Here is a 24,999-nt window from a genome sequence, read left to right on the forward strand (position 1 = left end):
TGACATAAAAAAATTGGCAAAGTCATCTCAAGTCACTTTGGCCGTTATTCCAGGTGGGCTTACATCTGTATTGCAGCCCCTAGATGTCAGTTTAAATAAACCTTTCAAGGACCATGTGCGAAGGATGTGGCATGAATGGATGACATCTGGTCAAGCTCGTCTGACAAAAGTTGGAAATCTGAGAAAGCCAGACATAGAACTAATAGCACAGTGGGTTCGTGATGCATGGGAAGATATTCCAGAGGACATGGTGCAACGTGCCTTCAAGAAATGTGGCATTAGTAATGCTATGGATGGCAGTGAAGACAGCGCATTGTATGAGAGTGACAGCAGTGATGATGACGACTGTGAACTCAGTGATGACGACAACGTATATGCGGATAACATCACAGAAGCTGAAGTAGCTGAAGCTCTGTTTGGACAAACAGATGATGAGGAGGAGAACTCCAGTTTTGAGGGATTTTAGCTCTCGTTAGCTTGGTTGCTGTTACTTTTAAAGATACTGTATTTTTGATACCATATTCTTTTTGGGGACCCCCTTTTGCACTTTTATTGTTTTTCGTTCAAATAAATATTCATGTTATTTTACTTGGCTCTATCTTTATTTTTTACATTGACCAGTAGCTGCCTCATTTCCCACCCTCGGCTTATACTCGAGTCAATAGTTTTTCCCAGTTTTTGTGGTAAAATTAGGTACCTCGGCTTATATTCGGATCGGCTTATACTCGAGTATATACGGTATCTGATTAAATGTAACATTTTATTTCAATCAGTGATAGAAATCTTAAAAGATTTGGATATTATACAATCTCATATCCACATCACATATCGAATGAACTGAAAAGCCCAGTTACAGTGAAATAATAGTTTTATTGGCTTTACAGCTCAAGTCTCTGTCAAAGTTTTGTTTAAAAATGGCAAGCTGAAAACAGATAAATATGCCATAATTCCAGATTCTGAGACTGAGACTGTAGCCATTTGGCTATCTATTTGCTGCATAGCCATTTTTTTTTTTAGAATAGAATAGAATTTTATTGGCCAAGTGTGATTGGACACACAAGGAATTTGTCTTGGTGCATATGCTCTCAGTGTACATAAAAGAAAAGATACGTTCATCAAGGTACAACATTTACAACACAATTGATGGTCAATATATCAATATAAATCATAAGGATTGCCAGCAACAAGTTAGTCATACAGTTATAAGTGGAAAGAGATTGGTGATGGGAACTATGAAACGATTAATAGTAGTGCAGATTCAGTAAATAGTCTGACAGTGTTGAGGGAATTATTTGTTTAGCAGAGTGATGGCCTTCGGGGAAAAACTGTTCTTGTGTCTAGTTGTTCTGGTGTGCAGTGCTCTATAGCGTCGTTTTGAGGGTAGGAGTTGAAACAGTTTATGTCCAGGATGCGAGGGATCTGCAAATATTTTCACGGCCCTCTTCTTGATTCATGCAGTATACAGGTCCTCAATGGAAGGCAGGTTGATAGCAATTATTTTTTCTGCAGTTCTAATTATCCTTTGAAGTCTGTGTTTTTCTTGTTGGGTTGCAGAACCGAACCAGACAGTTATAGAGGTGCAAATGACACTCAATAATTCCTCTGTAGAATTGGATCAGCAGCTCCTTGGGCAGTTTGAGCTTACTGAGTTGGCGCAGAAAGAAAGGACCGTATGCAGTAATTACATGATAAACCATAATTAACTACAACTTGATTTATTATTATGTAAAAATTTGTTTATATATCCTATGTATAAATCTTGAAAAAAATAAGAAAATAAAACAGAGATTACAGGAGCAGATTTAATGCATGTGGAACAATTCGATTCTGAAATAAATATATTATTTGTTATTTTCATCAGTTTTTAATCTCAGAGTGCAGCCTAATTAAAATTGAAGAACCACAGTTAAAAATGAACCTGGAAAGGTTACAGCTTTCCATTGTCAGGAGGAAAATCTAGAATAACTTCAGCTCCCAGTTCTCATCAAATTAGAAGTCTTTTTAAGTCATTCATCAAAATGTAATTTGGCATTACATCAATTTATTTTTGACTCATGTTGAAGCATCGGTAACATTTATGATAAATATTCTCTAGATACGTTCTTGTAAGGAATAGAAAGCCCAAATTAAACCATTAACTGAAATCTGTTGAAAATTAGAATTTACTATATTTTTTCACCTAAATTTTAAAAACTAATAGATTCTAGTTTTTCTTTTAAATATTAAAATATTGAACTCAAAAAAGTTTAAAATATTAAATTTCAAAGATTTATTTGATTTCTTATTATTCCCATTGAATAGTTAAGTAGTATAATCAAATGTGCATTTGATGACATTAAAAACTACCTCCACACTTAACTATATACCTGAATGAAAGAACATATATTATCACCCTTATTTCTCTTCCAAGTCAATGACAATGTTGTTGTTTGATTTTAAAACAGCTGTAATAAACTATTGCAATAAGGTACTAACTGCACTTAATGAAACAAAGAAACCAAATAATAGTATGTCTAAATTCTTAGTTAAAAAGAAGAAGAAAAATGAATAGGAATAGGACTGAAGAGACAAAGATGAAAGAATAGCACCATCTAGTTCCCTTTCTAAAAGTTTTCAAACATGCTATAGTGATGGGCTTTACTTCCAAGAAGAGACCCTGCCAATGATTGTATAATGTACAAATCCTGTATCTTGTAACATCAACATATATCCAACAATAAACAAACAACATTTTATTGTTTAATACAAATCTAAACAACACTATTAAAATCAAAATAAAATCAAATAAAGGCTTCTCAGCCTTTTGGCTAAGATCAAGTGACCAAGATCAAGATCAGTCTTATCAAAGATTTAATAAAATGGCAGCAAAATAACCAGTGATGAAATCCGGCCAGATCTATCCGGCTCACGTGAACCAGTAGCACTGCCGGGAGGCTCTGCCCACCCGCCGTGACCTCATTAGATCCCTTTTACCCTCTGCGCATGAGCAGAAGGCTCTGCGTGTGCGCAGAAGAGGTGTGTGCACTCACATTCCCGAACCGATAGCATTTAAGTGCATTTCACAGCTGAAAATAACCATATAGCAGTTATCCAGATTTTGAGAGCAAGCTCTGGTAACCCTAAAGAAATATCTTGCCTAAAGTTATGCAAACGTAAGTAATGTAAATGTCTTAAATTAGCTTTCTTTCTTTTTTTAAGTTTCAAAGGATGATTTCCATATCTATCATAACTGAAACAATACATAGCAATACCATTCCAATAAAAATGTGATCCTGAAAGGACTATACATTTCTTTCAAAATTTTGTCATTATACATTAGAATAAATAGAATAGACTAGACTACTCTAGACTAGACTAGACTAGACTAGACTAGACTAGACTAGACTAGAATAGAATAGAATAGAATAGAATAGAATAGAATAGAATAGAATTAACATGACATGCAGAAATAGATTATAAATGTAAAAGTAGCATGCAAGTTACTGGCAGATATCCACCAAGGTGCTATTCCATTGTCAAAATACCAATATAGTATTGTGAAACAAAACAACAGAAGATAAAAGCAGGCTATCATGCTGCTCGGCTGATGCCATCCAAAGGCTGCAAAGCTCCTTGCCCTGCAGATCTGCCAACCATGTCTGTGGAATTGGAAAGGATGGAAACTGGCCATTCAGAGAGAAAAAAATTGCAGACTCTTGTCTTACAGCAGCAGTACTAAATCTGTAAATTTATTTTCCAACATTTTTAATCTTTTCATTTATAGTTTGATTCTCTAACTATATAGATATTTTGTTAAACAATCAATGTTTATTTTTAGGTGAAAACATGGATGCAATATTCATAAGATTTCAATTTAATGCAAGATTTTTTTTAAAAAAAATCAGAAATACAAGCAGGGCAGTGGAGAACTTTGAAAATTAATTGTACCTCAGCACATTTCAAAGAACCTTTTAAGAATCAAATCTAAAACACATGTATTCTCTATGAAAATCAAATGATATTTTTTCTACTGTATTCTGTACCCATATTCTTCTTTGGCACTATTATGAAAAGGTTCTACCAATTGTCAAGAATCCTATGGAATCTGTTAAACTGAGACCAGAAAGAGTGTCCCAGGAGAAGTGTCCTGTTTTTAACAATAAAAGATCCAAGAAAGCAAATTTTAGAGGTTTATATGCACATTTTGCATTTAGAGGGCACATTTTGGAACCTCTAACGATTAGTTGCTAGGAGGCATATTTATCCTCTTGATAAAATGGGTATGGTGATGTATGTAGCTATCATTCATGCACCATTATGCAAACCTGTGCCCTAGACTCTAGACGTTTCACAAATGTTACCTCTTCCCCATATGCCCAGAAAGCAGACATATTTCCACCCAAAGGATTTGGCTGCATTCTTTTCTAAATATTCCAAGGGCCTGTATGAATGAAATCCAATAGCATTTCTGTAAATGAACATGCTACAGATTAGTGATTTCTCTTATCTTCTAATCTTATTTGTTTTTAATGATTAAAATAATTGTTTTCCTTATATGAGATTTAACATTCCATGACTAATAATATTCAGCTATTATTTTGGAAGGTAGGGTTAAGATTCCCTCAGTTATAAATACAAAGGAAGAGAAAGAGAACATAGGAAGGATTCTGTTTTAAGTACCCAGTGATTTATGAGCACTCACTGCTTGGGATCAGAATAAGTAATCAGCAGATTAGTATTTATTCCTATTCCCTTCAGTCACCTTATCTTAAGGCTAGCCTGCTTTCACAGCCTATAAAAAGGGTATCAGGACAGAAGAATATTGATAAATTATGCCTAGCTGTCAGTGGATTTTTATAAACTCAATATTATCAACAAAAATTGCAGCATAAAAGCAATATACAAATGTATTTATGTCTACTTCAGAAACTGGTTTTTTTACATTCCAAAATAACTAATTTGGTATCTTTCTGTTAGGGAATAGTTAGAGAAATCTCTTGCCATATTGCATGGCAAAAATAGAAACAGGTCCTCTAATACAGAGATAATCCAGCAGATGTAGGTCAGTTTGGTATTTTCCATTTGTTCAAATATTTATCCCTAAGCATCCACTGACACTGAGAGGTAATTTGTCCTTAAAATTCCTATGAGCTGTCAGACATTTTTAAGCTGCTAGAGCAGAATTTTTGTAAGTAGAAGTAGACTTGAGGCTCACAAATACAAAAAAGAAGGCAACTGTATACGAAATTCTAGAAAAAAGAGTAACAAAAGCGACTAATATAATTGGTAAGCTGACACAGTAAATACATAGTTTAAGTGGAAGATGTAGAAATCAATGCATTGCCCAGACATTAGTTATATGAATAGGGAAAGCATATTCCTATTTATTCTCATTTTCCAGTTATCGGTATCAGTTGTTATCACGCTTTAGTTACATAATACTTTATTTTGTGGCTATATCCTTTCTTCTAAAGAACAAATTATTTAATTTTCTTCCATAAGCAACAGATATGGAAACACCTTGAAACAAGCAAAGCTATTACTATAAGCCAGTGCTTCTCAATTATTTTCTGTCATGCCCCCCTAGGAAGAAGAAAACATTTTTCGCGCCCCCCACGATTGGATACAGAGACATAAACACGGGGCTTAGCTTGTTATGACAGTGTTTGCCGAGGTCAAACGCGCCTCCCTTTACGGAGCCTCGTGCTCCCCCTGGGGGGCGCGCCCCACTATTTGAGAAGCACTGCTATAAGCCAATATGTTTTGTCAAAAACAGATCATGCCAGACAAACTACTGCATTCTTTGACAAAATGCAGTAGTTAGTGGACCAGCAAATTAGTGGACGAGCAAAATGCTTTGAACAGAGTATACACATTGAATATACTTAGTATACCCTAAGGCAAAGTAGACGACAGCCTACTTATTGGTAAGATAAGTTGTAACAGGTTGACCAGCCTCACTCAATGTTTAGTCATCAATGTAACTATGTCGACATGGAAGGCAGTTTGTAGTGGAGAGCCAAAAGATTCTGTCTTAGGCCCAATACTCTTCAACATCTTCATAAATGATTTAGATGAAGGGATAAAAGGGGAATTCATAAAATTTGTAGGTAACACCAAGTTGAGGCAAATAGCCAACCCTTCAGAGAATAGGCTCAAGATATATAAGGATCTTGACAGACTCGAACTGAGTCCTTTGTTATGTAAGTTATGTAAATGTAAGTTAATGTTAATTAAGTTAATTCAATGGTGAAAAAGTAAGGTTTTACACTTAGGCAAGAAAACCAAATGCACAGGGATAAAATAGGTGGTACATGGCTCAAGAGAAGTAACTGTGACATGTATCTAGGAATCCTAGTGGACAATCACTTAACTATAAGCCAGTGGTATGCTGCAACTGCCAAAAGGGCCAATATAGTCCTAGGATGCATCAGCAGACAAATAGCATCAAGGTCACATAAAGTGTTAGTACAGCTTTATACTATGCTGCGAAGACCACATTTGGAGTACAGTTTTGGTCACCATGCTACAAAAAGATGCTGAGCCTCTAGAAAGAGTGCAGAGAAGAGCAAAAAAAAATGTGATTGAGAGAATGCAGGTTAACAGTGAAGAGTTGTCTAGTCTAACAAAAGGACCAATGGTGACATGATAGTAGGCTTCCAATATTTGAAGGAGGCAACCTATAGTCCAAATAGAGAGCAGGACAAGAAATAATGGATGGAAGCTTAACAAAGAAACATTCAACCTAGAATTAAGGAAAATTTCCTGTCAGTGAGAACAATTAATAAATGGGACATCCTGACTCCGGATGTTGTGGATGTTCCATCACTGGAGGCTTTTAAGAACAGACTGACAACTGTTTGTCTGGAATGGTATACTGTCTCTGCTTGAACAGTTGGTTAAACTAGAACACCTCCAAGATCCCTTCCAATTTTGTTATTCTGTAATCTTATATATAGAAAATTGACAGGTTTTTTAATTTATTTTTATTTAGTTTTTAATATTATTTTATTGTTACATTTCAATTCTACTTTGTGTTTTAGTTTAAGTTTAGTTTAAGTACATAATGGTCTTTCTTATTTTATCTCTATTGTTGCAATCTTGAGACCTATTTGAAGCCAACAATTATGTAACTGACCCAAAGCTATTTCATGAGCTACATTTTAAGTATAAACATTTTAAAAATGCCTAGGTGGGTGTTCAGGTTTGTTTTACAAAGAAATGTTATTCAGGACTGTGAACGTATGGTTTCAAAAACTACATTTTCTTACAATAAGATTATCAAACAAGTTGAAGACACTCTGAATGGTTTTTTAAATTAAAATCATAGTAATGCATTTATCTTTATGGATAAACCATGACTGCATATGTGCACTGAGAACCATACACACAGCAGGAGTTTTTCTAATCTACTCAGGAACTAAAGAGGAAAAGCTTTTCAGTTTAAATTTTATTTAGAAAATGACTATCCTCTTTATCATTTGGAAGAAAGATTTATAGCTACAAAAAAAGGTGAATTAATGAATAACAGCATCTTTTTAACAAACTTTTTAACCAAGTTTCACAAAATTTGAAATACATGCAATATTTACTATTTTGTACAATTTAAACTAAAATGAATTATATAAAACTGTACCAATATGCAAAGCTTTTTTAAAAAGGTGGTGTAAAAAGGTTTCATAATCTATTAGCTATCTCTGCATGTCTGTGCAACTATTTGCATAATGTAATTAAGGAGTAATAATAAATTTAAATATTCAGATAGATTATAAACACGTGCACACACACAAAACAACCTGTTTATTTGTTTTATAACCATCCTAATAAAAATATAATATGGAATATAATATTAATAATGTCTGTCACATATTTTCTCTCTTTTTCTTCATTGAAACAATGGAGGAAATATGAGGCAAGTAAGAATAAGGGGATTTATACATTATGTTTTACAATGCCTTTGAAGCAGAAATAATGTATTGGTAAAATATTGAAATATATTTTATAGTATGCAACACTTTAGTCTAGTTTAAGTCCTGAAAGACCATTTGGTACTAAACTACATATACTCAGAAGCAAATATTCCCCAAATACCTTTTCCTCTAGAAGTTATTTGGGTTAATAGCTATTCTGTTACAAACTGTATCCAACTGTGTCCATCCACCAGTGAAACTACCTGACTCTGTGGTCTCTTCCCAAAATCCCCAAAGCTTTAACCAAAGACTATCTACTATTGACCTCACCCCATTCCTAAAAGGTCTGTAAGGGATGTGCATAAGAGCACCAACGTGCCTACCATTCCTGTCATAATGTTCCCTTTGATTGTATCCAATTCGTATAGTTATTTCATTCTTCTGCTTATATATATATACTTATATATCGTATAGTTATTTCATGCTTATGCTTTTATATACTGTTGTGACAAATAAATAAATAAATAAATAAATAAATAAAATATTTTTCTCCTTCTTGTTGCCCCACTCTACTTCACAACTACTCTGTAGAGTTGAGGATTAACAGAATCGGACAGCTGTATTGAAAATATGAAAGAAAAGAAGAAAAAAATCCACTTGTATAACACTAGATGTCACCCTATAAAACAATCAATATTCAAGACATTTTTTTTGTTTTTAAAAAACAAAACAAAATTTTGCTATGCCCATGTCTATAATCTACGGTTCCTTTATCTATAATACAGAAACCTTATTCACCCCAATGAAAAATTAAGATTGAATTTAATACCAGGTTCCCCACAGACAAGAATATTTACAATGATATTAATACCTAGTGTATATTATAGATCTGTTTAGACATTGTAATTACAACCACAGATTAAGATCCTGATCAATGTCCTGCTTTTCCACTGTATTAATCAGTTCATATGCACATATATATATATATATATATATATATATATATATATATATATATATATATATATCCATATGAATATGGATTTTATATTTGCTACAAATCACATGTCAAAAAAGGACTGGGATCAGCATAAAAAAGCATTAAATGTATTAATGACTACTAATTAAAATTGTTTATAAAAAGTGTTCCATTTATAAATTAGTCAATCATATATTGTCTGTCTGTATCAAATCTTGTCTCACATTTAGTCTATTCATATCTACGTAAACACAGTAAACTTTATACAAATATCTCCTCTCTCTTTAAAAAGAAACAGGAAGTGGAGGGAAAAGGGAAAGGAAGGGAAGAAGATGGTAAGAAAAAGAAGTGGTTATAGTGGGAAGGGAAAAGAAAGGGGAAAGAAAACTTTTGCAGTGGAACAGATAAATGGACAGAGAAGTGGAGGACATATTTAGATATTACAGACTGGATTAAATTCAGAAGATGCTTATATTTCACTGCTAAATTTTATCATAACATTTTTATTAGTTAATCAGACTATAAAATACAAAGGATAATGAAAGTAATGGGAAACAAGGAAGAGAAGAAAAGGAAAGGAAGAAGTGTAGGGTAGAAAGCAAACAAAGAAGAAAGGGCATTGACTTCCAACTCTTTTTAGCACAGTAAAATATAGTAACATTATAACATCAACTTTTTACTTTTATAGCAACTACTATTTTTCATGTTAATTTTTAATGGACTGCATACAGTTGTTCCTAACCATCTGTTTCTCTTGCCCAATTTTTTTAAACAGTTTCTTATTCCTATCAGTGTAATAAAGTTCTGAAAGACCCAAATGTTTAAGTCACAGATAATGATTTGGAAAAAATAAAGGCATTGTTCCTATAAGTAATAATGGTAATTTGTTATCATAGGGATATCAAAGGGCATAGGCTTCAGGAATAGCACAGTTGCAAATATAGATCTGAATATGTCCAGTGTTGTATATATACTTTCGACATAGACCAGACTTCCATAAAGTCTGTCAAGTTTGTTAAGTTCAAATCTCCATAAAACTTCCTGGGTTACATTTTAACCTAGGATAGATTTTAAATACATGATATTATTATTATTTTTACTGTTGGAAACCATATTGTAATTTTTATACTATTTAAATTATCCAACCTACAGCAGTGTGTTTTATTTAAAATCTTAAGAGTATAAAAGTTTGCAAAACATCCTAAAAACTGTTTCTAAAGTTACAAAGAATGATTAGTGCATTACATTTTCTAGAAATGAAGTTTGGGCAGATGGTAAAACGGAGCTAGGTTTCTTGAGTTTATCAGTTGATATGGCCAATAATCTTGCAAATATTTTCTGATCTCTAAAAATTTCCGTAAAATAATTACATAATTGCATAAAAATAAGAGATTGTAATTCTTTTGAGCTAATATAATAACTTATGTATGTCTTATGTATATTTGAAAACATCCTTCCCATATTGTGTCATTGGTTCACAGCTTTTCTACAGTGTGAACAGCATCCTGAACCAGGTTTAAACTATTCACAAATGGTACATATTAAATTTCCATCAAGAAATCATGAACTGGCGATATAAATATATGAACATATTTTTCATTGAGTTTGGCTCAATGTAGGGAGCATAAAAAACACAGCAAGATCACAGTAAGATATACAGCTTAATGTAGTGATTAAGGCACCAGACTAGACACTGTGACAATGACTTCTAGTCCTGTCTTAAACACAAAGCCAACTGTGGACTTTGAGACAGTCACTTTCTCTCAGTCTCAGTGGTTTACTCATCCTTGTGATATTGCTGTTTATTGCCCACCAGGATGATGCTGAGCTGAATACAGACCAAACTGATGTTAGACCAGGAGGCAAGTCAGTCAGTCATGGTTTTTTGTTGCAACCTATGGATCTCCACCCATGCCCATTAAAATTGAAAAATTACTCAGATGCTGTATTTTATCACGCAAGATGGCATTTGTTGATCTGAAAAGCAGATACTGCTCCTGCTGGGGGAGGAGGAGGAGGAGGACTTCATTCTCTCAGTCCCATGAAGAAGGCAATGGCAAACCACTTCTGAAAATCCTTGCCAAGAATATCTCAGGGACTTGTCCAGCAATTACCAGGAGCCAAAAAAAAATAAATCCTGACTTGAAGGTAATCATAGTAACCTATACACAAAAGTCAACTCAATGATATAATTACTGCAACTGAAGTCTTTCATGATACATCTGAGAAACTAGGGCCTAAACCTTGATGGCTTTAGTGGAATAAAGTTCTGAAAGACCCAAATGTTTAAGTCACAGATAATGATTTGGAAAAAATAAAGGCATTGTTCCTATAAGTAATAATGGTAATTTGTTATCATAGGGATATCAAAGGGCATAGGCTTCAGGAATAGCACAGTTGCAAATATAGATCTGAATATGTCCAGTGTTGTATATATATGTATATGTATGTGTATATATGTATATGTATGTGTATATATGTATATACTGTATGTATATGTATATATGTATATGTATATATACTTTCGACATAGACCAGACTTCCATAAAGTCTGTCAAGTTTGTTAAGTTCAAATCTCCATAAAACTTCCTGGGTTACATTTTAACCTAGGATAGATTTTAAATACATGATATTATTATTATTTTTACTGTTGGAAACCATATTGTAATTTTTATACTATTTAAATTATCCAACCTACAGCAGTGTGTTTTATTTAAAATCTTAAGAGTATAAAAGTTTGCAAAACATCCTAAAAACTGTTTCTAAAGTTACAAAGAATGATTAGTGCATTACATTTTCTAGAAATGAAGTTTGGGCAGATGGTAAAACGGAGCTAGGTTTCTTGAGTTTATCAGTTGATATGGCCAATAATCTTGCAAATATTTTCTGATCTCTAAAAATTTCCGTAAAATAATTACATAATTGCATAAAAATAAGAGATTGTAATTCTTTTGAGCTAATATAATAACTTATGTATGTCTTATGTATATTTCAATTTCAATTAGCACTGGAATTGTCTATAATACTAAAATAAAATCTGAAAACTTTCTGTTTAAATATCAAGTTAACATAGGTTTTTTTTTCTCATTATAAAGCAATTCATATTAGATCACTTGGTCATACACACATTCTCTGGCATCTCTTGAGTATAAGTCTGGCCTGAAAAAACAAATAAAGAAAACATCCTTCCCATATTGTGTCATTGGTTCACAGCTTTTCTACAGTGTGAACAGCATCCTGAACCAGGTTTAAACTACTCACAAATGGTACATATTAAATTTCCATCAAGAAATCATGAACTGGCGATATAAATATATGAACATATTTTTCATTGAGTTTGGCTCAATGTAGGGAGCATAAAAAACACAGCAAGATCACAGTAAGATATACAGCTTAATGTAGTGATTAAGGCACCAGACTAGACACTGTGACAATGACTTCTAGTCCTGTCTTAAACACAAAGCCAACTGTGGACTTTGAGACAGTCACTTTCTCTCAGTCTCAGTGGTTTACTCATCCTTGTGATATTGCTGTTTATTGCCCACCAGGATGATGCTGAGCTGAATACAGACCAAACTGATGTTAGACCAGGAGGCAAGTCAGTCAGTCATGGTTTTTTGTTGCAACCTATGGATCTCCACCCATGCCCATTAAAATTGAAAAATTACTCAGATGCTGTATTTTATCACGCAAGATGGCATTTGTTGATCTGAAAAGCAGATACTGCTCCTGCTGGGGGGGGGGAGGAGGAGGAGGAGGACTTCATTCTCTCAGTCCCATGAAGAAGGCAATGGCAAACCACTTCTGAAAATCCTTGCCAAGAATATCTCAGGGACTTGTCCAGCAATTACCAGGAGCCAAAAAAAAATAAATCCTGACTTGAAGGTAATCATAGTAACCTATACACAAAAGTCAACTCAATGATATAATTACTGCAACTGAAGTCTTTCATGATACATCTGAGAAACTAGGGCCTAAACCTTGATGGCTTTAGTGGAATAAATAGATAATCTTGAAGAAGGAACACAGAAACAAATTAAGGAAAATAAGAGAAATTAAGTATTGAAAAAGGAAAAGGCATGAAAAAGAAACTCAAAATATCCATTTTAAATGTGTTTGATATAAGAGGAAGCAAGGGGAAATTTTCAAGCTTTCAATATTACTATATCCCACAATAATGAAGTAGCATTTCTATAATCATTGTATTTCATTTCGTGAAAAATATGAAAAAAATAATTAAAAATTCAACTCTAAAAAAAAAAGGCTTTGCCATTTTTACTACACAAAATCATCAACAAAATAAGTCAATTATTCAGATATGTAAAACAATGTCATGTTTGTGTGTGAGAAAGTGTGTATGTGCCATTTTGCAAAACGTAAAAAAGTGAATCATTAGAAAAATTGCAGTTCTGAAGAATAATTAAAATTCATGTTTAGAAATTATTTCATGAGGACATAAAATTAAGATTCAAAGTAGAAAAATATACTAACTGGTCCATGGCTGATAAAAAAAAGGTTTAAGTAAACAAATATCAAACATTCTAACTTCAAGCTACTTTTGTTGATACATTGTATTCCCTTCTTTTCTATTTAATAGCAAAAAGAAATATTTTAATTGTGTTTGTGCGTGTATGTATACACACACACACACACACATATATGTATATGTATATGTATGTGTATATATGTATATACTGTATGTATATGTATATAAATGTATATTTATACATAATGTATATGTATATAAAAAATAATTCCTACCAACTTGCCTTCCATTGAGGACCTGTATACTGCACGAATCAAGAAGAGGGCCGTGAAAATATTTGCAGATCCCTCGCATCCTGGACATAAACTGTTTCAACTCCTACCCTCAAAACGACGCTATAGAGCACTGCACACCAGAACAACTACACAAAAGAACAGTTTTTCCCCGAAGGCCATCACTCTGCTAAACAAATAATTCCCTCAACACTGTCAGACTATTTACTGAATCTGCACTACTATTAATCGTTTCATAGTTCCCATCGCCAATCTCTTTCCACTTATGACTGTATGACTATAACTTGTTGCTGGCAATCCTTATGATTTATATTGATATATTGACCATCAATTGTATTGTAAATGTTGTATCTTGATGAACGTATCTTTTATTTTACGTACACTGAGAGCATATGCACCAAGACAAATTCCTTGTGTGTCCAATCACACTTGGCCAATAAAATTCTATTCTATTCTATTCTATTCTATTCTATGTATATGTATATGTATATGTATATGTATATGTATATGTATATGTATATGTATATGTATATGTATATGTATATGTATATGTATATGTATATGTATATGTATATGTATATGTATATGTTTAACATTAAATAGAAATAAAAACATGATAGAAATAAAAACACCCAAACCACAAAATAGATATTTTTAAATACTCACATATATTTCACGATAAGTAATTCTACGTTATGCTTCTATACATAAACATTATTATACACATATACACAAAATAATGTTTAATATTTATTTTATTAGTACCATTGTACTGTATGAAATATACATATTAACTCACCAAATCTCTACTATTTACACTGAAATTATCATCTACATTGGTAAGGCTTATTTCTAAGATATTTCAATGTATTAGTATACATATTTTTTAATTATTCTGTAAAAGTATTTCACAAAATATGATCATTTTTGTTATGTTCTGAAGCTAATGCCTAACTTTAAAAAATATTGCTGTTTAAGCTTGTTAATAAATAGAAGAATTACTGTTTATCTGGAATATAGTATTTTTAATACATGGAATGCATAAATAAATAAATATGACATTTTAAATAATTTTAAACCACTAATTATATTCAAATTATACAGTAAAAAATGATAAAATGTATAATCACACTTTTTGCTAAGCAGATGCATCTTATGGAAGGGTGTTACATGGTATTCTGTCTTACACTACATCGAAATATAGTTCTATGAATCAGCTTATATTAACATGGCAACCTTAAGGTATTATTAGAATTAACTCTTGGAATTTCCTGAAATCAGAACAACCTGGTGTTCTAAGTTTCTCATCTTAAGTGTCTGGATGCATCAAGTTTGGGAAAGTCTTCTTAACTTGATAGGTCTCATGTAAGTATTGAGAGATATTTTAAATATGACCTGAGTATACTTATTTTGACCAACTCTTGAAGTTTTGTAGCAGAACATTATTTCTAGCATACATTTAATCATTGTCTTATCTTTTACAGGCTAAAAATACCCAAAATTCTAATGTATAGACTTGTGAGCACATGTTTTGAAAGAGTAATAAAATATTAGTTAGTCCTCTACTGACAATCATTTACTGATATTAGTTGTATCAGAATATACTTTTCTTATAGATTAGCAATCTTTTGATGAGATTTTTATTTCAGTAAGACTATAACTGATCTTTAAAATATTCATTCTGTGTTACTGAAATTCCAATTAACTACTTTTTTAAAAAAATTAATACAGTACTTTCTATTTTCAGAAAGGTATAGCAGCTTAAATCACTGGATGCTATTTGCATTATCTCACAGCAGGGGGCTATAGCAGCTACAGTTCTGGGCCAATTCTTACACCTCTATATACCTGAACTACAGAAAAATGTTTATTACTACAATCTTCATACCATGTATGCAATACACGTTTTGAAAATATATTATTTTATTTATGATTAGTTTTAACCCATGCTTTTAACTGGTTTTTGTAAGACTGATAAAATATTAAGCAATTCCATGTGCTTAGCTTCTAAAAATTTCCAGATAAAAGTAATATAATGAAGCATGTTAATGAATAAATATATAGCTATATAATGGCTTATATATGATTTGTAGCGTAGGCTATTAACATTAACTGGGAGCACTTTTACTATATCCAGTAGCAAGGTAACTTGAATTTTTATTTAAATCTAGGAGAAAAAAATGTCTAGCCTCATGAAGTAAAATCTTGACTTCATCTTTTCACTGTCCACTAATATCTTTCTATACTTATTTTGTACAAAGTGCTTACTTCTTATATGCCAGGGTCAATCTCCATAGAACCTGATGATCGATCTATTATCGCCTTAAAATATTCTGGATTTTTGCAGTTGGCCTTCTGGTTAAGACAGGTTATTACAACAAAACCATATTTCTATACAAATTATATTTACTACCCAGCCTCAATTTAGATAAAAATAGATTTCATCTGCCCATTTTTCTTTCCTTATTTTCTTAAATCAACTTAAGATTTGATTATCAAGTCCATTGCAATTAATACAACTACTCCATATAAGGAATTAGATACAAGATGGTTTACATTTCTTAAGATTTATATTGTCCACAATAAAAAACTGAAGTTTTTTCTAAATATTGACTGAAAATCTTGATTTTCAATTTATTATTGTAGGTTTATCTACAAATTAGATAAGGAGTGTGGATAGGGAAAGTCTATGTGCATTAAAAGAGACAAAAGTTGAGAAATGATTAAATTGGATGAACTAAGTTTTTCCGAGCAAGTTTATTAATATTATATAATAATATTAATGACTAATGGACAAAATAAACCCATGTAGCGTTAATTAACATAAATAAGAAATTAATATGTGTTTAAACCATATAACTATTAAGAATAGCATACTTATGTTATAAATACTTCTTATGACTTCTTATCATTTCATTTCTGCCATATGAAGAGACAACAGGCTTCTGTATATTGGAAGAATTCAGTCATTTAATTTTTAATTATAAGAAAAAATCAGGCAAAGTGTTTTACAGAGCACCTTCTTAGTTAGACCTGCAAGGGTGACTGTCTGAACTCTTATTTTCATCAAGGACTGCTTAAAAACTGACAAACGTAAACCAAACAGAACACTCCACTTCATAAAATATAGGGCAAATACCAGGTATGTGATGTAAAAAGAAATAAATTATTCTTTATCTGACTGTAAAAGACCAGTATGATTACCTTCATAACAGCAACAGCAAAAAGCAACCTCTTGCATGGCATTTTTCTTTTACCTGATGCTGCCTGCAGTGGTGCATTTTTTTCCTTCCTGGCACAGTCACTGAACTGCTGTGTTTAAAAAAAAATACACGTATCTGGACAGGCAGACACAATTTTACACTATTAGTTTACTCTAAAATACAGTGCATGGAATGCAGCTGACTCCATATCCTAAAATATCAAGTTTTTTCTTCATCAGAAGCAACCATGATTAAACTGATGGAAAAAAAAATCAATAAAGAGAGCTTCCCCCTCCTTTTGCAGCAAAGAGAATTGACAGTTCACATGGAAATGTAACAAGAGAGGCAACCCCCTACATGTGCCACCTGCCAGATTCCTCAATAAATAATCCCATAGAGCAGCACAACAGCAGCTCCTTGTATTGTGATATTCCCAGCAGTTCCCAGAGATTAGTAAGAAAAGCAAATAGCCATATAAAATCATCTCAGTTCCCAAACACATTCCACCTCTTTTCGGCACAGCCTTTAAAACTCAAAAAATAAACCTGGGAGTTTATGCAGATTCCTAAAACCAGCAGATTCAGAGTCACTTAAAAGATTACTTCTGCTTTGGGGATATAGGGAGCAAAGGCTTCCAACTGCTTTCTCTGGAGACTATATCATACTATCGCAATTACATGGAGGCATGGAATACCAAAAAGAAGAAGAATCAACCAACTTTACACTACCATTCCTTGCAAAGAGATGATACCGTGTGTCTACATGGTATCACAAGGTCACAACTGTTTCTTAATTAGAGAGCATAGAGAGATTGAGACACATTTTTGGACTCAGACAACATGATGGTGGGAAGAGGGGCAAATGCCAACCATCCTGAAGAAAACATGGAGAAGTTGCTGGTGCTCGCTGACCTCATTTGAAGCCTCCAGAAGCAAACTAGATGGTTGTTAACACTCAAGGATGCTTCATCCTGACACATTTGGATTTCTAACTGTTATATTCTCCCGTTGCCTGTGGGAGGGAAGGAGAAACAGGCAGCAAAAGGACCCTCCAACCACATACTCAAACACTGCAGCCATAAAGACACCGCACACACACAGAGACACACTCATACATCCATTATCCTTATTGCACATTCCAGCACCACAGCCACATTCTCGAAGGAACAAGAAGGATCAACGGAATCCTTCCCTGGATTCCTTAATAGACATTACTGTTCACCACTTACCACAATTTTACAGAGGTAAAAGAGATAGTGTTGGAAGCTAGAAATAAGCTGCCTTGCTTTCTACTTCTTATTTAACAGCCACCTTACACGTTTCTTCCATTGTAATATCTGCATTTCACTTACTGGGTCAATATCAGTGTCAAGGGAACATAAATTAGGAAAAAAAACCAGAATAAATAATGCAAAAACAAAGAACTGAGGGAAACAAGAGGCTTCGAGAATGCCCTACAGTATATATTATAGGTTATGGCGGGAGGAGAGGGGGATCCAATATTTCACTTTGCTCATCTTTAAGACAAGCCACACTTCTATAGTCTTATTGTCTGTGCCCTCCTTCCCCCCCCCCCCATTTTGAGCTTTTATCCTCCTGGGATGATGTTGCAGTGCACACGTTGTTCACCTCACTGCATTCCCCTTCTCACTTTCCTAGACCTATTTGATGGGGTGAAAAAGAGTGGCAAAAGGGGAAGGTTGCAAGGAGTTGAAAGGGAGAATGGGAGCCTCCAAAGGGAGGGAGGGAGGGAGGGCACGAGGGAGAGACTATTAAGGGCGGGCAGGAAAGGATTAATGTTTGTGCAGCACTTTAAGGACGGAAAGCGCTACCCAAGTGGGGCTTCTGTTGAATACAACGCGGGAGGGTGAAGGGATGAAAGAAATAGGCAAAAAGGAAGAGAGAGAGAGAGAGAGAGAAAACCAGGAGAAGGCAAAGGAACCCCACAGCTAAAGATACCAGGCATGTGGGAGAGGGAGACGTGGGTAGGAGGGGAGAGCAGAGAAGCAAGAGACGAAGACAAACGAGGAACAGGTTGAGGGCAAAGCTCCAGGGGGGAGAGGAAATAAGGTCAACGGAGGAATCCTTATGAAGCAGCTGTGGCCTCTTCAGCCCTACCGATTCCCCCCCCCCACCTTCGGACGCACATCATATCCCTAAGTTGGAAGAGAGCGGGGGCCAACGAGGGAGACGGGCGGGGGTGGTACCTTGTATAAGGATCCCGCAGAGGCTGTATAAGCGCAAGACGACGCTCGGTTTCAGCCGCATCCTGGAGGTTTCCCTCCGGCTGGCTGGACGTGAAAGCAAGAGAATCCCGCGGCGGCTGCGGCGGCGGCGGCTGCTGCTTCTGCTGCTGCTACTGCTGCTCCCCACCGCAGCTTCCTCCTCTTCTTCTTCCTCCTCTTCTCACCCGGCTCGTCGTTCCCTCGGCAAAAACCGCCGCCGCCGCCGCAGTGTCTCCCTCAACCTATCCAACGGATAACCACGAGAACCAGGCTCGCGCGGGTGTGCAGCGGGGAAGAAGTGCTGTTGGTTGGCTTTCCTCTTCCCATTAATTCGTCCTCCAGCCCTGTCCTTTTTTTTTTTTCTTTTTCTCCCGGATGGGCACAATTGCACCCCACACACAGAGAGAGAGAGAAAGACGCACACCTCCTTTCTTTCGCGGAGCCGTCTATCCGTTCCTTGCAATGTGACAAGAGCTGCTTTTTCCTCTTCGCCGGTCAATCCGACTAACAAGACGGGGTGGCGGCAGTTGCCCTGGTCCTCCTTACAGCTTCGCACGCTCTCTCTCTCTCTCTCTCTCTCTCACCTCGGCTCGCAGGGAGAGTGCTCCGCTACCCAAGCCGCTTTTCCAGCTCGAGACACAAGGGCAATCTCAGCGCGCGCACCTCCTCCTCCTCCTCCTCCTCTCTTTCTCTCTCTCTCCCTCCCCCCTCCTTTCTCTTCCAAGTCGCCACCCCCTTCCAAACCACGCTTTCCTTTCTGAATAGCCACACCTCTAGATTTCCAAGACCACGCCTCTCCCAGGGATTTTGATATATTTCCCCCCTCCCCGTCCGCCCCCGTTTGCATAGCCATGCTCTCCTTGACAACCGCCCCTTTTCGTGCTTAGTACGTGACAGACAGTAGCACCTATCCAATAAAAAGGACACACTCTGTACATTCTGCCTGTTAAAGGAAAGCAATAAGAATAAGAATAAAAGCATAAGAATAAGACGAGGAGCAGGAGGAGGAAGAGGATCTTAAATATTTGAAGGAGAAGAGAATTATTGCTGAGAGTTACCAGCTTCCCTGCCTCTACTCCGGACTGGGAAGTACTTAAGCCAATTAAAATTACAACTAGACATTACTTACAAGCCAATGGAACAACAGACAAAAGAATAAAAGGTGGGGAAGATCGGAAGTAGTAGAGACGCTGTGCAAAGGTAATCCTGAAAGTGGCTGGCTTTTCCTTCCCCGCCCCCCCCTCATTTATTTATTCATTCATTATTAACTTGACAGGTTGGAACGAAGCAAGTGCCCAAAGGCCTGAAACAGCGCCCGTTTGAGAGCTATTGAGAAGCAGAGAGGGAACAAGCGAGCGAGTCTGGGAAAATGGGTCACTGCGCAGGCAGCCGCGCAACTGAAACTAAAAAGCACGATTTGCTATGTATGTAGTCTAAGAAAAGGGGATGGGAAGATTATCGAACAATGATTGAGGGAGAAGAATGCATGAGGAAGGAGGCAGTGACAGGTGACCTAAAATAATAGGTGCATGCGGAATAATCATTGAAAGAAGAAAATTCAAGTAAGTTTCATGAAAAAAAAGTGTAGGATTTAAATTAAGCTGCTTTTTCACATCTCAGTTGTGTTCATTTTTTTTCCTTTTCAGATTAAGGACATAGCCACTATCACTACAGTGCAATATCACAACCGTACCTGCTCCTGCATAATGTGACTGCATGACTCCACCTGCTCCCTGTGGTTTGCCCATTTATAAGAAATCCTAGTCTAGTGGCTCATTGTGCCTTTTGACATAGCAAGATTGGGCATCCAGTCACCGTGTAGCATACTGGGCCAACTGAAGATAAAATCTCGTTTTAGGAAAACCCCTTTTCATCTGCATTTCGGCTACAGAGCTATCCACTTATTCAGTATTTGCCCACTTGAGAATCAGACCATTCTGGTTTTTTTTTAACTCTTGTAACTGGCCCAGCAATTATAATGCCCTGTTCACAAATGTATTTTCAGCCATCACATTCTAGTTCCCAAGGGATGACAATTTAATTCCCAAAGCTTGTGGCAGAAGGCTACAGGTCATCATAACACTAGATAAACTAAGCATTCAAAGGTACTTCGGGTAAGCTTTGACCAATAATCTGTTATACATGCTTTTTTTCCCTATTTTTAGCTGTGGCAGTTTATTTGTGCAAGACTTTATACCTAAGAACTTATATTTGGAGTTACAATGCTTTTATAGCTTTAAGCCTCTTTGGGGAAGTACAAACCAATAAAATTAAAATGTGGGAAGAACTAAAAGTGTCCACTGAACACCATTTTATTGAGTAATTCCTAAAAGTCAACAGCTATGGTGTTTTTGATCTACCAATGTAGTGGTCAGTTTTCTAGTTGGTGGTTTGTGAAAACTACCATTGGTGAACCAGGATTTTCTGGTTTTCTCCATATATTTCCCCCTCATTTCCCCCTATGGTTCAGTTGCTCTATAACTGCATGATCCAAGGTTCATATTCAAGTCCCATATGAGGCAATGGCTGGTGCAGTGATAATCCCAGCAAAGTGTTGCTGTGAAATTATATGGTGGACAAACCAAACCATTATTCTCCTGGGCTCTAGGACAAAGCCAAAGTCCGGAAGAAATTCCAGCGTAAGCTTCAATACACTGATATGCGTGACCATATGGCATAAAATGAAGGCTAGGGGCTTTCCACACTTGGTAAGAGCATAGAACAAAATCAAATGTAATCAACTGGGTATAGGTCTGGAAATGACTATACATTACATCCCATACAGAGTGTCTTCAAAGAGGTTGGGACACAGCATCCATGGCCACTGCAATTGTTTCCAGAGTTTGCTTCCATGAAAACAATAATTAATTATTGCTGGCTTTTCAAACATCTCCAGAGCTCAATGAAAAATTCTTCTCAGAATACAGAAGTTGGTCATGAGAGAACTTTAAACAATATCCCATTAGATGGGCAGAGGATTGCCTGATACACACTATCCTGATGCTACAAAGTTTAGCACTGGAATATATTCCTTTTTAGTTTTATGTTACCAGTTTTATGTTACCATTTGACCAGTTAGTTGTGTAGCAATCCCAGATTATCTATGGCTGAATTTAATATACAAGCAGTCACAATTGTAATCTGGTGCACACAAGGGGAGTGTGCAGAAGCGATGGGCAGCCACTGTTGTCAAGTGCTGAGCAGATTTGTGATTATAAAAGTGATTGAATCAATGGCATAATCCACTTAAGGCTGTATTATCAGAAGATGTTTGAGAAATGTTTGTGTTGGTCCTGATTGGCCATGAAATGTGTGGAAGGGAAATACAATAGCAAATGCTGGCATGCTAAGATGTATGACTATCATAAGAGGAACACTAAGCTTATGTACTTTGAATAGGCCATGTCAACTGTTCAAAGTGGCAGAAAGTTGAAATCAGAATTTTCTACCCTGACCAGCACTGGAATGCATGGCTAAATGAATTGCTCCAAAATTTTATGATATTATGATCTTACAGTCACAATGTTACATTATAGTGAAATTTAGAGGCATCCACAGCAAATGGAACAAATTTCAGCAGAATTACAAAATATATTCTGATGCTACCATGATAAATTCGTACAAATTCATGTAAGTATGCAATTCACATGCAAACAGATCAAAGTTCATGTCATAATGCTGCAATGCACATTTTTAAAAATTTGTTCCCTTGCCTTTTCCCAATGGATTGCATGGTGATCTTTGCAACGCCGAACATTTTAAGCCAGGATATTTATAAACATTGCAAATAAGATTAATACTAGATTTCTAGTACTAATTTCCTTTTACCAAGTACTGTTCAGCCTAGCAAATAATAAAATATAAATCCAAAGAAAAGGTAAATGTCAATAAAGAATTAAATGGGATCAATTATTGCATGATTGGCCTCATAAACAACCAAAGAAGCATGTTTTCCATTAAATTAACAACAGTATAGGAAACCATGTGATTTTAAAAAAAAATATGCAAATCCCAATTAATTATATTCACATATAAGGGATAATAAATCTAGACCATAATATAGAATATATTTTTTTTGTTTTTGGTATCCTGAGCCAGCATACAGAACCTCTTTGTCATCATAGCATACATTTCCTTGTTTATTCATAAATGACACCATGATAACTATTTGGTTTGGGGTTTTGTTTTGGGACTTCTATTTTTGTTTTTATAAAATCCAATAAAAATGGTAATTTCAGCTGGTGCAAGTAGTCTGCTGAGTTGACCCACTATCTACAGATAGGGGAAAATAAAAGTAAATGAAGTCAAGCAGGCTCCCAGTCTGATTTCTCTTTCCTCAAAGCTTAGTTATAGACAAAAGGAACAGCAGCTGAAGATATGTGGAGGTAGAATTTATATGAGCAGAGAAAATAATAGGCCTGCTGTTATACAGAAGTCATATGGTCCAAGAAATATATCCGAAACTATCAAAAATTAGTGTTATTCTTAGAAGGGTAATTTGGCTTTCTGGGAATAGCATCATGGGTCCTTTAAGATTAGCCATAGATTTTTTTCGATAGTGTATACTAAGGATAAAACTCTGTTTCAAAGAGGCCTCCTTTGTATATTTCCGTTGGATTTTCCTTTCATTCTAATTTATGGTGCATCAAAAAGACAGTAGTTTTATTTATATATTACTATATCTACAGCCTTTGTTCCACTCAAATCCTGCTATGTTGTCTTGGGATAATATGCCCCAAGTGTCATACCCTGATGCATGCCACAAGTACAAACTTATCCAAAGTTTGAAGGTTGTCCCAGCTGTCCAGATAAAGTAAGTAGTGATACAGGAAGAGGTGGAATTGAATGATCAGTGATCACTTTAGTAATATCAGCAAAGATATGTGTCATTTTATGTGCCAGAAAGTGGTAATAAAGCACATGTATAAATAAAATAAAGTATTTGTTGCCATAGCATTGAATGATGGGCCCTTCATTTATTAATGAAGAGACAATGATATTAATATCATTATAAAATGATATTAAATAAATACCCAGATTGTTGGGGGGGCAATAAGTTGACTTTGTAAATATACAAATAGAATGAGACTATTGCCTTACACACTGTAAGCCGCCCTGAGTCTTCGGAGAAGGGCGGGATATAAATGTAAATAAAAAATAAAAAAAAAATATGCAACAAGATTAAAGGCTATGGATTATCTAGTTACTGATAACTAGATAAGCAGAACAAGGATATCCAACAATTTCTTAACAGTTTCCACACAACCAAAATTCCTATATGTATGAACATCACAAGTTGGAGTACACAGAAACAAAGTATACTATATAATTGGTACAAGGAGATGGAAGAGTTTAGTTATGGCAAGAACTGTAGCCTAGGTCTGACTGATCATGAATTGGTCATGTGCAAGTTCCAACTCAATCTAAACCGTTTTCAAGTTAAATAGTAGAAATTGATTTGAAGTTCTGAACTGACTGATAGGAAACCAGAACTAGAGAATGAACTTAAGAAGTTATTAAGGAGGAATGCCAAAATAGACTTACCCAGATCAAGAAACAGAATATATAAATTTTAACATTAGAACAAACCATGGAAATTGGGTAGAAGAGAAGAAAAGACAAGCCAAAGGTCAAAAATCTCAAGTAAAATGAAGATTTTCAAAGAGATGTTAGACGAGTCAAGGAGCAGTATTACAACCATGACAGAGCATGATAAATTGGCTGTTGGCCAGCAAAAGAATAAGACAACACTTTACAATATCTCCATATTTAGTCAGTTGATATGCTGAAAATATATTAAAGTTTGGATTGGAACAAGATGAACAAGGTTTTTAAAATGGACGCAGAAGTATCAATAACTCATGTGATGCTCTCAATACTATTATGTTAACTGAAAATACAAATAAGCTACAAACTGAAAGCACA

The 24,999-nt window shown here is 35.1% G+C and overlaps 1 protein-coding gene and 1 long non-coding RNA gene across 4 annotated transcripts in view; one reads left to right on the forward strand and one right to left on the reverse strand.

The window, feature by feature from the left end:
• CADM2 (cell adhesion molecule 2) overlaps nucleotides 1-19,716 on the reverse strand; it is a 431,434-nt gene extending 411,718 nt beyond the window's left edge. For all 3 annotated transcript variants that reach the window (XM_058185211.1, XM_058185212.1, XM_058185210.1), the window contains exon 1: nucleotides 19,057-19,716. In XM_058185211.1, coding sequence (XP_058041194.1) covers nucleotides 19,057-19,117 — 61 coding nt within the window. In that variant the 5' untranslated portion in view covers nucleotides 19,118-19,716. The remainder of the gene's footprint in view (nucleotides 1-19,056) is intronic.
• Nucleotides 19,717-19,851: 135 nt separating this feature from the next.
• LOC131199438 (uncharacterized) lies at nucleotides 19,852-21,367 on the forward strand. Its single transcript, XR_009155344.1, has 3 exons — nucleotides 19,852-20,274; nucleotides 20,351-20,636; nucleotides 20,721-21,367. It is a non-coding gene; the product is annotated as an uncharacterized LOC131199438 (long non-coding RNA).
• The last annotated feature ends 3,632 nt before the right edge of the window (nucleotides 21,368-24,999 follow it).

This window comes from Ahaetulla prasina, chromosome 5 (genome assembly GCF_028640845.1).
Source record: "Ahaetulla prasina isolate Xishuangbanna chromosome 5, ASM2864084v1, whole genome shotgun sequence".
In the NCBI taxonomy this organism is placed as follows: Eukaryota; Metazoa; Chordata; class Lepidosauria; order Squamata; family Colubridae; genus Ahaetulla; species Ahaetulla prasina.